Source organism: Notechis scutatus, chromosome 6 (genome assembly GCF_049901735.1).
Source record: "Notechis scutatus isolate UNSWTSFEM ecotype Mainland chromosome 6, rNotScu1.2, whole genome shotgun sequence".
NCBI lineage: Eukaryota > Metazoa > Chordata > Lepidosauria > Squamata > Elapidae > Notechis > Notechis scutatus.
The window spans coordinates 79458857-79476532 of NC_142014.1; the positions used below are offsets into that span (position 1 = coordinate 79458857).

Below are 17676 nucleotides of genomic sequence, written 5' to 3' on the forward strand. Positions count from 1 at the left end.
GGCATGAAAGCGGACTGGGTAACTTTGGGCCAATCACCAGGAGATGGTGAGTTCTAGTCCCGCCTTAGGCATGAAAGCGGACTGGGTAACTTTGGGCCAATCACCAGGAGATGGTGAGTTCTAGTCCCGCCTTAGGCATGAAAGCGGACTGGGTAACTTTGGGCCAATCACCAGGAGACGGTGAGTTCTAGTCCCTCTTTAGGCATGAAAGTGGACTGGGTAACTTTGGGCCAATCACCAGGAGATGGTGAGTTCTAGTCCCTCTTTAGGCATGAAAGCGGACTGGGTAACTTTGGGCCAATCACCAGGAGATGGTGAGTTCTAGTCCCGCCTTAGGCATGAAAGCGGACTGGGTAACTTTGGGCCAATCACCAGGAGACGGTGAGTTCTAGTCCCTCTTTAGGCATGAAAGTGGACTGGGTAACTTTGGGCCAATCACCAGGAGACGGTGAGTTCTAGTCCCTCTTTAGGCATGAAAGTGGACTGGGTAACTTTGGGCCAATCACCAGGAGATGGTGAGTTCTAGTCCCGCCTTAGGCATGAAAGTGGACTGGGTAACTTTGGGCCAATCACTAGGAGATGGTGACTTCTAGTCCTGCCTTAAGCACTGAAAGCCACGGTGTGACTTTGGGCCAATCACCAGGAGACTGTGAGTTCTAGTCCCACTTTAGGCATGAAAGCCGCCAGGGTGACTTTGGGCCAGTTATCAGGCAACTGTGAATTCTAGTTTCCCCTTAGGCAGGAAAGCTGGCTGGGAGACTTTGGCCCCATTACCAGGCGATTGTGAGTTCTAGTTTCCCCTTAGGAAGGAAAATTGGCTGGGTGACTTTGGACTAATCACCAGGAGACAGTGAATTCTAGTCCTACTTTTAGGCGTGAAACCCAACTGAGCGATTTGTAGCAATAATATTTGTCGTGTTGAATTGGGACCATGAGAGTCATTAAATCTAATGTATTAAAATGGAGTTTTCCAACAGATTTGCTTACTCTGGGAGAACATACTTTGAAGGCCCCATGATCAATATTGATACCTGAAGTATAGTCTGAACACTCTTTGGAGTCAACAAATGTAGGAGTCCCTCCCTCCATTAAAATGCCAGCTTGGAATACACAGGAATATCATGGAGGTGTTCCTGAACGAACTGCTCTGTTGAAGGCTCTTCAAAGGCACTTCAGGGCTTGATTGTATTGATAGCGGAGAATATTTGTAGCTCAGGGTTGAACTGCGGCATCCTTGGTGCTCTCTGAGCTTGGTTGGTTCCTTCAGGCATTTTATTACCCATCTAGGCAACACTATCAGTGTGAGGGAGGGTAGGGTTTGCCATTCCCACTGATGATGTTATGTAACTTTGAACGGTTGTTAGGAATATAAGTCACCTAACAGGTATTTGGGTTAGAAATATATAAACCAGGATAAACATTTTAGTACTATATCTTTAAGGGAATGCAAGAGCATGCAATTGGGTGTGGTTTCTCAAACAGCCATAAGATGGAGCCAGAAACCTGGATTGTCTTAGTCTTAGTCTCAGAAGAGACTGTGTCTGAGTGAGTATCTCTGTTTCCTTCTGTTGGAAAGTATTGCCGTTGCTCCATTTCTTCTAATTGACTGATATTACTGGATTTAATGTAAGTCTGATACTGAACTGTTTTTTGACACTGGACTTTGATATTTGGATTATCCCTGGATTGAAAAACTGACTGATTTACCTGTGAATGACTTTTGGACTGCTTATCTTGAACTTTGCTTAAACTGTCTGGAAGTAAAAACCTACATTTACTGTACAGTATATCTGTGTACTGTGTGTGTATTATTCAAACACGACTCTCAAATACATCTCCCTGTATGCGCTCATTCTCCTAACGGGGGAATTACCTCAACAATGGTCACTAAATGAATCATTGTAAGTCAAGGACCACCTGTATATGACAAACATTTTGCATTTCGAAGAAACTCTTGTGATCTTAAGCAGCTGGGTTTACTCGCCATTCTCCGTCTTGACCTAGAATCACGTTTTTTAAATTGTTCCCCAGACTCTGTTTTATTTTTGTGGGCTGTGATGTTTTATTGTTGTTAATAATGAGATTGTCAAAGTGGGGGAGGGGGGGAAACTCTTGTTAGAGATCGGGCTGAAAAGATAAACGGGTTCCCCCAGCAATTGTTGCCTTGATACATAATCCTGTGATTGCCAAATTAATTCTACTGCATTCTTTTCAAAGAGCTCCTGGAAATGCTGTTCAGATTTTCTTGATCCTACAAAAACATTTTTCAATTATGAAAATTGTTTTCATAAGATTGCTGGGTCCTTCAACTCCTCCATTGCCAACTAAGCTTTTGTTCTGAGCCAGCTCCCCAAATACGGCAAACCCTCTGAAGTGAACTCAAAAGATTCCTTTATTAGGAAGGCCGGCAGCCTGGGCGAAAAGTTTCTCTCTCACCCCAGGCTAACAAGTCCATCCGGCAGGGAGATGAATAGTTGTCTGTCACATCTATTCGTCTCCGTCCCCTGCCTTTTATCCCCAGAGCTAGAGTGGGGCTTCACTAGCAGCGGTGGCTCTTCCGTTCCAGGGACCGGCCCATAGATTTCCACTGCTCTCCTCTCCTCGGCAAAAAGTTTCTCTCACCGCAGGCTAACAAGTCCATCTGGCAGGGAGATGAATAGTTGTCTGTCACATCTATTCGTCTCCATCCCCTGCCTTTTATCCCCAAAGCTAGAGTGGGGCTTCGCTAGTAGCGGTGGCTCTTCTGTTCCAGGGACCGGCCCATAGATTTCCACTGCTCTCCTCTCCTCGGCAAAAAGTTTCTCTCACCGCAGGCTAACAAGTCCATCTGGCAGGGAGATGAATAGTTGTCTGTCACATCTATTCGTCTCCGTCCCCTGCCTTTTATCCCCAGAGCTAGGGTGGAGCTTCACGAGCAGCGGTGGCTCTTCTGTCCCAAGGACCGGCTTGTAGATTTCCACTGCTCTCCTCTCCTCTGCCTTCTGCGCATCCACGCCTCAGGCACTGGACCCAGCTGTTCCTCCTCTTCCTCATCAGCCACCTCCAGACCTGGGGGCTGTTGATTCTCCATCTGAGGGCTGACGGATGCCCCAGGCTCCACCTCTCTCTCTCTCTGCCAGCTCCACTCCCTCTTCCCCCTCGGAGCTCCCAGGTTGCTGACCCTGACTCCCACGCCTCCTCCTCTTCCTTCTCCTCTGATTCGGCTGCTGGCAACAGCCTTCTCAACACATGCTTTAATTGGACACGAGATCAAACAGATTCAGATGGGTTTCTGCTGGATACGGACCATATTCAAGGTTCAGATACTCCTCGACATAACGACCATTCGTTTTGTGACCATTCAAAGTTACGACAGCACTGAAAAATATGACTTATCACAGCAAGGCAGAGGAACAAGGGGAGCCTGTTCCCAGGTCGCGTGTGCACAGAGCCGCTAGAGAGCAAGAGCAGCTGAGACAAAAGGGGCGACTCGAGAGTAAGGCTGGGAGTTGATTGCCCCTCCCATAAGGGATAAAAGTAAGGCAAAGATGACGAAGCTTTTGCAGGAAGCAAAGTCGTTCGTTCGGTTCAGATTCATTCTTGAAGCTCTTTGTACTTCGGTTGTTGTTTTTTTTCTAGTTCATTTGACACTTCTGTTATTGGCAGCACTTCACAGGAAAGAAAGGTGGGTGCTTATCTCGAGGGACTGTTTGAGATTCATTACTAGCTGGAAATGAAAATAATTCCCAGCATTGCACGAAAATAAGACTTATTTTTAAAATAAGCGTGTTTGTAATTACGGTCTAGGAAGCCTTGGTCAGAACAATACGAGTCAGTTGCCAAGCTTCCGAATTTTGATCCCGCAACCCCGGGAATGCTGCGATGGGTGTGTGAAAAACGGTCCCCAGTCAGTTTGTTCAGTGCCAATCGTAACTCTGAAGGGTCACTAAATGAGACTGTTGTAAGTCGAGGACTACCTGCCTCGGGTTGAAAATGGCGGAATTCATAGGCTTTAATCCTCCTCTGCTGTCGTAATGACGTATCTCCCTCTTTTTGTTGTACTGTATTTCAGGTTTATTCAAGAGATCGAACACGCCTTGGGGTTCAGTCCCGCTAAGCAATGCCCCCTCCGAGAATTCCTCACCATCTACATTAAGAACATCTTTCTCAACCAAGTCCTGGGAGAAATTAACAAGGAAATCGAGGGTGTCACCAAAATTACCGACCCCCTGAAGATCCTGGCCAATGCAGACACCATGAAAATGCTCGGTGTGCAACGGCCTCTCTTGCAGGTAAGATGGTTGGCGGGAAAGCGGTGGGGGGGGGGGGAGAAAAACCTTCCCAATTTCCCAGAGATAGTCCTTGACTTATGAATGTTCATTTAAGGACCGTTTAAATTTACAGCAGGCCACCCAAAAGCTGCTTACGATCTGTTTTCAAAATTATGTTGGCTGCACAGTTGCACCCCATGGTCATCAAATAATATAAATTTCACACACACACACACACACACACACACACACACACACACACAAAATTAGAAATGCAACAATAATTAGAGAGCCTGTTTTGTCTAATGGTTAAAGCACCAGGCTAGAAACCAGGAGATGGTGAGTTCTAGTCCTGCCTTAAGAATGAAAGGCAGCTGGGTGTCTTTGGGCCAATCACCAGGGGACTGGGAATTATAGCCCTGCCTTATGAAAGCTGACTGGATGACTTTGGGCCAATCACCAGGAGACTGGGAGTTCTAGTCCTGCCTTATGAAATCTGACTGGGTGACTTTGGGCCAATCACCAGGCGATGGGGAGTTCTAGTCCTGCCTTATGAAATCTGACTGGGTGACTTTGGGCCAATCACCAGGAGATGGGGAGTTCTAGTCCTGCCTTATGAAATCTGACTGGGTGACTTTGGGCCAACCACCAGGAGATGGGAGTTCTAGTCCTGCCTTATGAAATCTGACTGGGTGACTTTGGGCCAATCACCAGGAGATGGGAGTTCTAGTCCTGCCTTATGAAAGATGACTGAGTGACTTTGGGCCAATCACCAGGAGATGGGGAGTTCTAGTCCTGCCTTATGAAATCTGACTGGGTGACTTTGGGCCAATCACCAGGAGTTGGGGAGTTCTAGTCCTGCCTTATGAAATCTGACTGGGTGACTTTGGGCCAATCACCAGGAGATGGGGAGTTCTAGTCCTGCCTTATGAAATCTGACTGGGTGACTTTGGGCCAATCACCAGGCGATGGGGAGTTCTAGTCCTGCCTTATGAAATCTGACTGGGTGACTTTGGGCCAATCACCAGGCGTTGGGGAGTTCTAGTCCTGCCTTATGAAATCTGACTGGGTGACTTTGGGCCAACCACCAGGAGATGGGAGTTCTAGTCCTGCCTTATGAAATCTGACTGGGTGACTTTGGGCCAATCACCAGGAGATGGGAGTTCTAGTCCTGCCTTATGAAAGATGACTGAGTGACTTTGGGCCAATCACCAGGAGATGGGAGTTCTAGTCCTGCCTTATGAAATCTGACTGGGTGACTTTGGGCCAATCACCAGGAGATGGGAGTTCTAGTCCTGCCTTATGAAAGATGACTGAGTGACTTTGGGCCAATCACCAGGAGATGGGGAGTTCTAGTCCTGCCTTAAGAATGAAAGGCAGCTGGGTGTCTTTGGGCCAATCACCAGGAGATGGTGAGTTCTAGTCCCGCCTTAGCCATGAAAGCTGGTTGGATGACTTTGAGCCAATCACCAGGAGACTGTGAGTTCTAGTTCCGCCTTATCCATGAAAGTCAGCTGGGTGACTTTGGGCCAATCACCGGAGATGGTGAGTTCTAGTCCCGCGTTAGGCATGAAAGCCAGCTGAGTGACCTTGGGCCAATCACCAAGAGACTGGGAATTCTAGTCCTGCTTTATGAAAGCTGACTGGGTAACTTTGGGCCAATCACCAGGAGAGGGTGAGTTCTGAAATTGTGGTCGTAAGTTGAGAACTACCCGTACCAGGCACAGACCGATGAATTAACCAGAAGTTAGTTTCCAGGTTGATTAACTAATCAGGATCTACTTTTATACTGCTTCTATCCAACAGATTTAGGCAGTGGTAGGTAGCCCTCGACTTTCGACCAAAATGGAGCCCAAAACTTACGTTGTTAAGCAAGACAGTTGTTGAGAGAATTTTGCCCCATTTTACGGCCTTTCTTGCCGCAGTGAAATGAATCACAGCAGCGTTAAATGAGGACTACGGTTGTTAAGTTGAATCTAGCTTTTCCCCTTGACTTTGCTCGTCATAAGTTCACGTGACTCCGGGGCATTGCAACCGTCATAAGTACACGCCAGTTGCCAAGCCTCTGAATTTTGATCACATGACCAGGGGGCTGCTGCAGTGGTCATAAGGGTGAAAAATGGTCGTAAGTCACTTTTATCAGCGCCATTGTAACTTTGACGATGAACTAAACGAACTGTTGTAAGTCAAGGATGACCTATACCTTTATTTAAAAAACACAACAAGAGCTGAATTCTCCTCCATCCCGCATACTTAAATGGAGGCTGCACCACCATTTTTAAGAGACGGTTTTAGTTATATTCCTATTTCTGGGCAGCGGTTGATCTTGATAACCCAGCTTGGCCCTTCCCATTCCGAGGTCCTCTGAAATATCACCCCTATAAATCCAAGAAGATAAAATCAGTAGGGAGGAGACGATCAGGGAAAAGCGAGGTCTACTCAAGAGGAGATTGCAGGTGGGAGCTATGGATATAAGTTTGCAACTGCGCAGTTAGAATTTGCAGGAGTCAATTTAGCGTTCACCTTGAAAGAGGCTTATCTTTGCTGGCGTTCTTCCCATGGACTTTTCTCGGTTATTTTTTCCTGGAGTTAATGATTAGTTTATCTCGGCTTGCTTCGGAACTCTCATCAATGCGGTTTGTTTTGGTTTTCTGTTTGCCTCCTTATTTATTTTTGTGACTTTAAACTGGGCCTAATAAAACAGTGAAGTTAAGTTGAAGGCCTTACCGGACTTTAATGTATGTTTTGGGTTTTGGGTTATTTTGAGAGACTCCGGGTCATCACACCACTCATGCAAATCTGTAGCACAGAAAGTTACATAAAGGGCCTTCTGATCAACACAACGTGTAAAACGCCTGCTTCTGGTTAGCGTTGGATATTCAAGTTCCTCCTTGCTTTTAACATTGTAATTATTGTAATCATTTTAACATTTTAACATTATAAATATAAATACATAAATATTAACCATTTGAAGATGATGTACCTTTAATTATACCTAGATTTAAAAAAAAATAAAACTCAAACACGTGAAATGTGGCAGCCGTCTCCTGTAGAGACAAAGGGAAAATAAATTGCCTCTCAAAATAAAAAGTGAAAATAAGAAGTTGTCTTTTCTGTCATAACGCAACAAAGGAGAATTCAGCATAGGAAGCCTTACAGGGCAGTGAGGGTTGGAAAAATAAGCTTTTCCCATATATAGGCTGAATGTTTTTTTCCCCCCTCTATATTCTATTTTCTTCTCTATATTCTATTTTCTTTTCTATTCTTTTCTATTTTCTCTTCTGTTCTCTTCTCTTCCATATTCTCTTCTATTGTTCTCTTCTATTCTGCATTCTCTTCTATTCTATTGTTATATTCTATTCTATGTTCTATTCTTTTCCTTATTCTATTACTATTTCTATTCTATTTCTTATTCTATTCTGTTCTGCTCTCTTCTGTTCTCTTCTATATTTTATTCTATCCTATTCAATATTCTATTCTATCTCTAATCTAATCTAATCTAATCTAATCTAATCTAATATTCTATTCTATATTCTTTTCTAATATTCTATTCTATCTCTACTCTTCTCTATTCTACTCTACTCTATTCTATATTCTATTATTTTCTAATCTATCTCTTCTCTCTATTCTATTCTACGTTCTATTCCTTTCTAATATTCTATTCTATATTCTAATCTAATCTAATCTAATCTAATATTCTATTCTATTCTATTCTAATCTAATCTAATCTAATATTCTATTCTAATCTAATCTAATATAATATTCTATTCTATATTCTATTCTTTTCTAATATTCTATTCTACCTCTCCTCTCCTCTACTCCACTCCATTCCGTTCCATTCCATTCCATTCCATTCCAGTCTAGTCTATATTCTATTCTTTTCTAATATTCTATTCTATCTCTATTCTATTCTAATCGAATCGAATATTCTATTCTGTCTCTACTCTTCTCTATTCTATTCTCTATTCTATTCTTATCTAATCTATTCTATCTATTCTATTCTATCTATTCTATTCTATTCTATTCTATTCTATATTCTATTTTTATCTAATCTATTCTATCTCTTCTCTCTATTCTATTCTATTCTATTCTATTCTATTCTATTCTATTCTATTCTATATTCTATTTTTATCTAATCTATTCTATCTCTTCTCTCTATTCTATTCTATTCTATTCTATTCTATTCTATTCTATTCTATTCTATTCTATTCTATCCTATCCTATCCTATCCTATCCTATCTCTATTCTGTTCTATTCTATATTCTATTCTTATCTAATCATAATAGATTAGATAAGAATAGAATATAGATTAGAATAGAATAGATTAGATAAGAATAGAATATCTCTTCTCTCTATTCTAATATTCTAATATTCTATTAGAATATTTTCTAATATTCTATTCTATCTCTATTCTAATCTAATCTAATATTCTATTCCATCTCTACTCTACTCTACTCTATTTTCCGCCCATCTCATAGCAATGTTTTGCAAGAACTGTGATCCAAAGCATTCCTTTTTTAACACAATGTGGAGACATTATCAGACTTGGTTGGAAGATGGATGGCTATATACAGGTAGTCCTCGACTTACAACCGTTTGTTTAGTGACCATTCAAAGTTACGACGACACCGGGGGGAAAAGGGATTCGTGGCCGTTTTTCAAAGTTACAGCCTTTATACCATCCCCACGGGATCACGGGACCAAAATTCAGGCGCTTGGCAACTGACTTGTATTTACGACGGTTGCAGCGTCCTGGGGCGGGGTGACGTGATCCCCTTTTTGTGACCTTCTGCGAAATAGTGGGGAAGCCAGATTCATTTAACAACCGGGCTAGTCACTGATCAACTCAACTGTGGTTGTAAGTGGAGGACTACTATAAATGTTTTAATTTTTTTTTAAATAAACGTTAGAAAACCACTCGCCTTCACTGCCTCTTGTTTCTTGCGTTAAAGGCAGCCGCTTAGAGAGATCACCCTTTTAGCGTTTAGCTCCTGCAGTCACACCTGAAGGCTAAATGGATTTCAGGAGCAGATTAATTACCCCGTAGCTGCGGTTGATTAATTAGCTTGGGCTGCAATCCAGCTAAAATAGGCGGTTATGTAACTGTGTTTTCCTCTCCTTCCCCCCCGCCCCAGGCCAGACCTTCGTAACGGCGAAAGGAGATGAAACGCATTAACTGGCATAATATTTAACTGTGGCCGTGTTACAGGAATGCACAACGCGCGCAGGCTGCATGGATGCAACGTTTGTTAGTTTTAGCTTTGGCATGTGATTAAGAAGAGACTAGACAGCCACTTGTCTGAAATAGTATAGCATAGATTCCCCAGCTTGAGCAGGGGTTGGACTAGAACAGGGGTCCCCAACCACCGGTCCGCAGACCGGTACCGGTCCGCGGAACAACTCCTACCGGGCCGCGGCTTGCTGGGCGCTGCCATCTTTTTTCATGAAAAGTGCTTCCGGTGAGCTTTTCCGGTAGAAAGCTCACCGGAAGCACGCTTTCATCAAAAAGATGGCGGCGCCAGCGCTTCGGTGAGCTTTTCCGGTAGAAAGCTCACCGGAAGCACGTTTTCATCAAAAAGATGACGGCGCCAGCGCTTCCGGTGAGCTTTTCCGGTAGGAAGCCATTTCTACCCGAAAAGCTCACCAGAGTGCATGCGCGCCATCTTTTTGATGAAAACGCAGCCCGTGAGGTCACCGGAAGCACTTTTTCATCAAAAAAAGATGGCGGCGCCCAGCTGATGCCGGTACCGGGCCGCGGCGTCAAAAAGGTTGGGGATCACTGGACTAGAAGACCTCCAAGGTCCCTTCCTATCCTATTCTATTCCTATTCTATTCTATCCTATCCTATCCTATCCTATTCTATTTTCTATTCTTTTCTAATATTCTATTCTATCTCTATTCTATTCTAATCTAATATTCTATTCTAATCTAATCTAATGTTGTATTCTATGTTCTATTCTTTTCTAATATTTTATTCTCTCTTCTCTACTCTACTCTACTCTGCTCCGCTCCGCTCCATTCCATTCCATTCCATTCCATTCTATTCTATATTCTATTCCTTTCTAATATTCTACTCTATCTCTACTCTACTCTATTCTATTCTATTCTATATTCTATTCTTATCTAATCTATCTCTTCTCTCTATTCTGTTCTATTCTATATTCTATTCTTTTCTAATATTCTATTCTATCTCTTCTCTTCTCTATTCTATTCTATATTCTATTCTTATCTAATCTATTCTATCTCTTCTCTCTATTCTATTCTATTCTATTCTATATTCTATTCTTTCCTATTCTATCTCTTCTCTATTCTATTCTATTCTATTCTATTCTATTCTATTCTATTCTATTCTATTCTATTCTATTCTATTCCTATTCCTATTCCTATTCCTATTCCTATTCTATTCTTTATTCCTATTCCTTTATTCTATTCTATTCTTTATTCTGTTCCTATTCTATTCTTTATTCCTGTTCTATTCTTTACTCTGTTTTATTCCTATTCTATTCTTTATTCTATTCATATTCTCTTCCTATTCTATTCTTTATTCCTATTCTATTCCTATTCTGTTCTTTATTCCTATTCCTTTATTCCATTCTATTCTTTATTCTATTCCTATTCTATTCTTTATTCCTAGGACAGAATAGAGAATAGAATAGGAATAAAGAATAGAATAGAGAATAGAATGGGAATAAAGAATATTCTTTATTCCTATTCTATTCTTTATTCCTATTCTATTCTCTATTCTATTCTATTCTATTCTTGTTGCTTTTGATGGCTTAGCGTGTCGTGCAAACTCAGCTCTTTGGTTTAGTTGAGAGATTAAGCATTAGATAGATAGATAGATAGATAGATAGATAGATAGATAGATAGATAGATAGATAGATAGATATTGATACATATTAAAGTATATTATGTGTATATATTATATTGATATGCACTAAGTATATTAAGTGTCTATATTGATATGCACTAAGTATATTAAGTGTATGTATTACATTGATATATATTAAGTCTATTAGGTATATATTAATATTAAGTATAAGTACTGCATATTTATAATAATATATCAAGTTATTAAGATTACACAGAAGACTCCGCATTTCCTAGAAGTGCCTGATTCAGTAGCCAGGCAAAGTGCTTGTTTCTGAATACAGCCTCTAGATGCCAATTTAAAAACGTTAAGCAGAATTGAAATAAAAATGGGATATAAGCCATAAGAGAGAGAAAGCCTACACTTAGATGAATGTTCCGATAAGCAGATTGCCACTTCACTCTTTGACATGACCATTTATTTTTGAACGTTTTATTTTTCAAACTGCAGTTTCAGGTGACTTCCAGTTGTCTCCAAAATTTCAGGAACTCCAAACATTATTAGGTCAAGTCTAAACATTCTTCATCATAAGCCGATTTGAGTTGTTGCTCCCCCAAAAAGGCGCCAGGTCTTATTTTCGGAGCAGGTCATCCACTGACTAACCTCACTTGCGCGTGTCGTACCAGGCCTCCTTTTTGCTGTCAGAGGCCTTCAAAATTTTCTTCTCCTGCAGCTGGCAAGGCTTTCCGGAAGGCCTTTGCAGCCAGTAACAGAGCTCTGGATCGATCCAGAGCTTTGTTCTCGGCTCCAGAGGCCTTCAGGAAAGCCTTGCCAGCTGCAGAAGAAATGGACCGGCAAGGCAGGTGTCGGGATGTGCGAGGCCTGGCTACAACTGTCCAAAGGTAAGTAGTAGGGCAGCTCCATCCCCCCCCCCAATCTCCACCCTAGCTTAATTTTTACCTGTCCACTCTGGAGTGGGAAGGGTCTTAATTAGGGCTTATTTTGAGGGTAGGGCTTATATTGGGCACACGTGTAAAAATCAAGCTAGGGCTTACTTTCAGGGTAGGTCGTATTTTTGAGGAAACAGGGTATCTTTTTAGTGGCGCGGTGGTTAGACTGCTGTACTGCAGGCCACTTCTGCTGATTATCAGTTGTTCAAATCCCACCAAGCTTCAGGTTGACTCAACCTTCCCTCCTTCCGAGGTGGGTAAAATGAGGACCCAGACTGTTGGAGGGGCCCGAGGCTGACTCGATAAAACCGCTTAGAGACGGCTGTAAAGCACTATAAAATGATACATAAACCTAAGCGCTATTGCTGTGTTTGCTGGCTCCTAAGAAATGAAAGATCTCCAAATATTACAGTTTGCACTCCAAATATCGCCTTGTGCAATGACGTTGAAAAGGCCACAAAAAATATTTTTAGCTGCAGAACAATTGGTCTGTTTTAGAAAGAAACCAAAATCACGACCTCTCCCCCACAGGCCCCTTGACTAGTAGGAATTGTTTAGCTAACTTAACCCCACGGCCAGCTGTCTAAGCGGGGCTGACATTTGGGGAAGGGGGGGGGGGATGGAGTGAGGGGGAATTAAGACCCAGCCGATACAATCTGACCTTAATAACTGATGGAGCCAGAAGTCCGGAAAAGGTCAACCAGATGGACTGAGTTGTTAGCCACCGAGGAGGCTTGAAGTAGATAGATGGGAGTCTTTAAACAGATGCTTTGGAAACTTGGACATCTTAAATAAGGTTCCCCTTTTTGTGTGTGGGGGGTCCTTGGTCCTCTCTGAGTTTGGTTGTTTGCCTGCTGACATTTCATGACCCAATTAGGTAACATCATCAGTGCTAGAGCATCGACGGAATAACAGAGTTGGAAGGGACCCTGGAGGTCTTCTAGTCCAACCCCCCTGCTTTATACCAGTTCAGACAAATTGTCTGATCCCTTCTCTAAAAAACCTCCAGGGATGGAGCTCCCACCAATTCTGGAGACACTGAATAATTGTTCTCAACGTCAGGAAATTTCCCTTTCATTCTAGGTTGGTTTTCTCCTTGCTTAGTTTCCATCCATCGCTTCTTGTCCTGCCTTCAGGTGCTTTGGAGAATAGCTTGACCCCCTCTTTTGGGGGGCAGCCCCTGAGATATTGGAGCACTGCTATCATGTCCTCCCCTGGTCCTTCTCTTCCCTAGACTAGCCAGGCCCAGTTCCTGCAACTGTTCATCGTATGTTTTAGCCTCCGGTCCCCTAATCATCTTGGTTGCTCTTCTCTGCACACTTTCTACAACATCTCAACATCTTTTATATGTATGTATGTATGTATAATACACACACACACACACACACACACACACACACCTATCCCGAAATGGGTGCAATATTCCACCAAAACTGGATGTAAAATTCCAAGTATGGTCTTACCAAAGCATTATAAATTGCCTTGGTAAGAGCACTGATCGTTGCAATGTTTGCAAGGAAACCACCAAGCTCAGAGAGCACCAAGGACCCCCTCACTTCAACCCTGAGCTGCAATTATTCTCTTCTGTCAACAAACACAAAAGTTTGTTTCTAAATAAAGAAAGAACGTGATCTTTCTTAAGAATAAAAAAGTCTTTATTTTAGAATCGTGATCAGTTCCCAAAGGTTATAAGTCTAGTTAGTTTTCTTGGCAAGTCTACCGAGGGGATTGACAATTAAGTTCTTCCAGAATTTCTTTGTTGCTTACTTCCTACTGTTAGGTTGAAGTCCTTCCAGTATTAACCAACCTTAGTCCTGGTTAATTGTTTTTTTGCTTTCTTCAAAATCAGCCAAGGTTAGCTAAAGGATTGTCGGTTGGCCTAATTAAACTTGCTGGATATGCTTGCAACTTTTATCCAGATATTGTCATGCCCTTGTTGGAGTCTGATTCTGAGGGGGAAATCGAGCAGCTGACAGGGAGTGGGAGTGTGGCTCCGTTGGCTGTGGAAGAAACGGGGGAAGGACACAGTCCGGCTGGCCATTCAGAGGAAGACCCAAGCCCACCCCCCTCTTTATCCTAGGGTACGCAGGGAGGAACAGAGAAGGGAGCAACCTGGGTTACGGGGGAGAAAAGGGCCCTGATCGCTTTCATTAGTTGCAGCTGGGAGAATAGGATATAAGTGGGACGTTTGCACACAGCTCCTTGCTGGAAGCAAAGTGTGCATTATCTTTGTGGAGGCTTATCTGGGTTTTGGCGTCCTCCCGACTGTGGGTGCTGCGTTATCTTGTGGAAGCCTGCAATTTATCATCCTGGCCTGCTGTGTTAATTCCTTCAGTGTGGTTTGTGTTGGTTTCTTTTATTTCTAATTATCTTTACTTTGGGTTCGGACTGAATTTCTTCCCTTCGTAGACTGTTTTTTTAAGAGTTTGTTATCCAGCCGAGGATAATTGGACATTGGGGGCCAAGTTGGAGGCATTAAAGGGAATTTATTCTACTTTTGTGACTTGGTTATTTTTGTGTCACGCCCCGGGTCATCACAGATAATGTACCAAAGGCACAAGTATAGATTCGGCGAAACTTGGCTCAAAAACAGTAACGGTGAGAGGGATCTTGGAGTCCTAGTGGACAATCATTTAAACACGAGGCAGCAGTGTGTAAAACAGCTAGCGTGCGACAATCAGCTGTGCCACACAAAGCAACTGAGGTTGAAAAGCAGGAAATACAGGTCAGCAGCTCCAGCAGCTGATCGTCAGAGAGAACCGGTTTGTTCACGGACGATCCTCGGCACTACCAGTTCGGCCAAACCGGGCCAAACCGGTAGAATACCACCACTGATTAAAGATCTGGAGACTAAAGCATAAGAAGAATGGTTGCAGGAATCGGGTATGTCTGATCTAACAAAGAAAAGGATTAGGAGTGACATGATGGCAGTACTCTGTTATTTGTGGGGCTGCCACAGAGAAGAGGGCTTCAATTTTTTCCCCCAAGGCACCTGAAGGCAAGACGAGAAACAATGGATGAAAACTAATCAAGGAGAGAAGTGACCTAGAATTAAGGAGGAATTTCCTGACCGTGGAACAATTAACCAGTGGAACAGCTTGCCTCCAGAAGTTGTGGGTGCTCCATCACTGGAGGTTTTTAGGAAAAGACTTTCTGAAGTGATATAGGCAGCCAAAAAAGCTAATGCAATCCTAAGTTGCATTAACAGAGGGATACAATCGAGAGCAAGGGAGGTACTAATAGCACTCTATAAAGCCTTAGTAAGACCACACCTAGAGTCCTGCATCCAGTTTTGTTCACCACACTATAAAAAGATGTTGAGACTCTAGAAAGAGTGCAGAGAAGAGCAACCAGGATGATGAGGGGACTGGAGACTAAAACTTACGATGAACGGTTGTAGGAACTGGGCCTGGCTAAGTCTAGGGAAGAGAAGGACCAGGGGAGACAGGATGGCAGTGTCCCAATATTTGAGGGGCTGCCACAGAGAGGAGAAAGGGGGTCAAGCTATTTTCTAAAGCACCTTTGAAGGCCAGACAAGGAATAATGGATGGAAACTGAACAAGGAGAGATTCAACCTGGAAATAAGGAGAAACTTTCTGACAGTGAGAACAATCAACCCATTGAACAGAAGTTGCCCTCGGAAGTTGTGGGAGCTTCATCACTTGAGACCTTCAAGAAGAGACTGGACTGCCATCTGTCAGAAATGGTGTAGGGTCTCCTGCTTGGGCAGGGGGTTGGACTAGATGACCTACAAGGTCCCTTCCCACTCTGATTATCTATTATCTGTAGGGGTTGGCTGCTGGGGGTTCGCAGGGGTTCCAGAGAGCTAAGAATTTGGGAGAACCCCCTAATCCCACTCCTGGTTGGTCCTGCCGATCCTGCCCCTCCCTTCCCAGGAGTCCCCACACAGCCTGTTTTGGATGCAAGTAAGTGCAGGGCGCACTTGGAGGCTCAGGGAGGGTGAAGAGCCTCCTGGAAGTTTGGAAAAGCCAAAAATGGGCCTGTTTCCGGCTTCCAGAGAGCCTCCGGAGCCCGGGGAAGGCTGTTTTTGTCTTCCCGGAGGCTCAAGAAAGGCCTCCGGAGGCCGGGCAGGGCAAAAATGCCTCCCCACCCCCATGGCCGTGGGGCACAGGAGGCCGACTAGGCCATGGAGAACCCTTGGCTAAAAATTTTGAAGCCCATCCCTGGGTGTAGGGTCTTCTGTGTCAACTCACAAAATATTTCTAGGGTCTTTTAAGAGTCGCCAACAGAAAGGGAGGGGGAAGCAGTGCGGCAGCTTGCAAACTGAAAGTGCATTCCATAAATGTTTTCAGAGACAGTAACTAGGCGGCTGAAGTTTCCGCCGCGCCAAATTCTAACTGGAGAGCCTGATTGATGACTCTGGGCTATGGAGGTGTCCCATTGGAGAATGTGAATTACGACACACCCAGCAGGTGGGGGGGTGGGGGAAAACCAGGGTCAAGGTGTGACAATGAATGATGTGCCTCAGAGTCGGCTGCACCCAGGCAGTGCTGGCATGTTCACTCCCAATAAATCCTTTTGAAGTTTCGGAAGTTTGGCTCGAGACTCGTGATTTCAATGGGGGGCCACTGCCGGAATCCTTGACATCTTGCTTGAGCAAGAGGGGTTGGACTAGAAGACCCTCCAAGGTCCCTTCCAACTCTATTCTGACGTGTTACAAGCCGAACGTGGCAAGAGGGAAGGCCACCGATCCCGATGGCCATCGTGTCCTCTTCCATGAGGCTCGGTCGTTGCCCCTATTTAGGCCAAGAAACTCTTCCAAAAACCCAGAGCCGGGCGGTCCGAAGATGGATTACTTCCATTCTGGAGTTCATTCGTTTTCCCCGGTAGGATCCCATTCAAACCACCACCACCCCGGGCCTGGAAACGCTGGTGACGGATGAGCAATTTATCGATGGTGGTTGGCCACATTTCCGCTGGGTGCCAGGCTGGTCTTTCCCTTGCTGCCTTCCACTCCCCTGCCTTTGCTAAAGCTTAAATGGGGTCCCACCCACCCCAAAATAGTTGACTTGGCTGTCGAACAAGAGCAAGGCGGAATTGAACACACAGCGTGGAGAGATCCAGTTGCGCCTGGCAGGGGATGTAGAGGAGGAGATCAGCCATCTGCTCCGGTGGCAGGCGGGAACGAGGGAGGGCACGGAGCCGGATGTTTGGGGGCCTTTGGGAGGATGACCACGGTCCTTCCAGGTAGACCTTTGGTCCTCTCCATGACACAACCCTAACGTTGCAGTCGCTCCAAAAGAATTTCCGCCCAGAATTCTGCTTCCAAAAGGGATTTTTGGCTTGAGAGTCTGACGTGACATTTTCAAGCAGGGGTAGAATGCAGATTAAAAAGAGTTGGAAGGGACCCTGGAGATCTTCTAGTCTAACCCCCTGCTTGAGCAGGAGGTCTTACCCCATTCCCTGCTTGTATCCTTATGATCTATATGGACTGTTTCCTAGTATGATTTGATTGCCCATTTGTACCCTATGGCTATTATTAAGTGTTATACCTGATGATTCTTGACGAATGTATCTTTTCATTTTTATGTATGCTGGGGGCATATGTACCAAGATAAATTCCTTGTGTGTCTAAAAGCATTGTGAAGCAGTATATAAGTCTAAGTGCTATTAGTAAGTGGGAAGGAAGGAAGGAAGGAAGGAA

The 17676-nt window shown here is 43.9% G+C and overlaps 1 protein-coding gene across 1 annotated transcript in view; it reads left to right on the forward strand.

The window, feature by feature from the left end:
- EXOC4 (exocyst complex component 4) overlaps positions 1-17676 on the forward strand; it is a 392940-nt gene that overhangs the window by 309506 nt on the left and 65758 nt on the right. Inside the window, 1 exon segment of the mRNA XM_087968910.1 lies at positions 4052-4271. Within this exon segment, the coding sequence (XP_087825036.1) occupies positions 4052-4271 (220 nt within the window).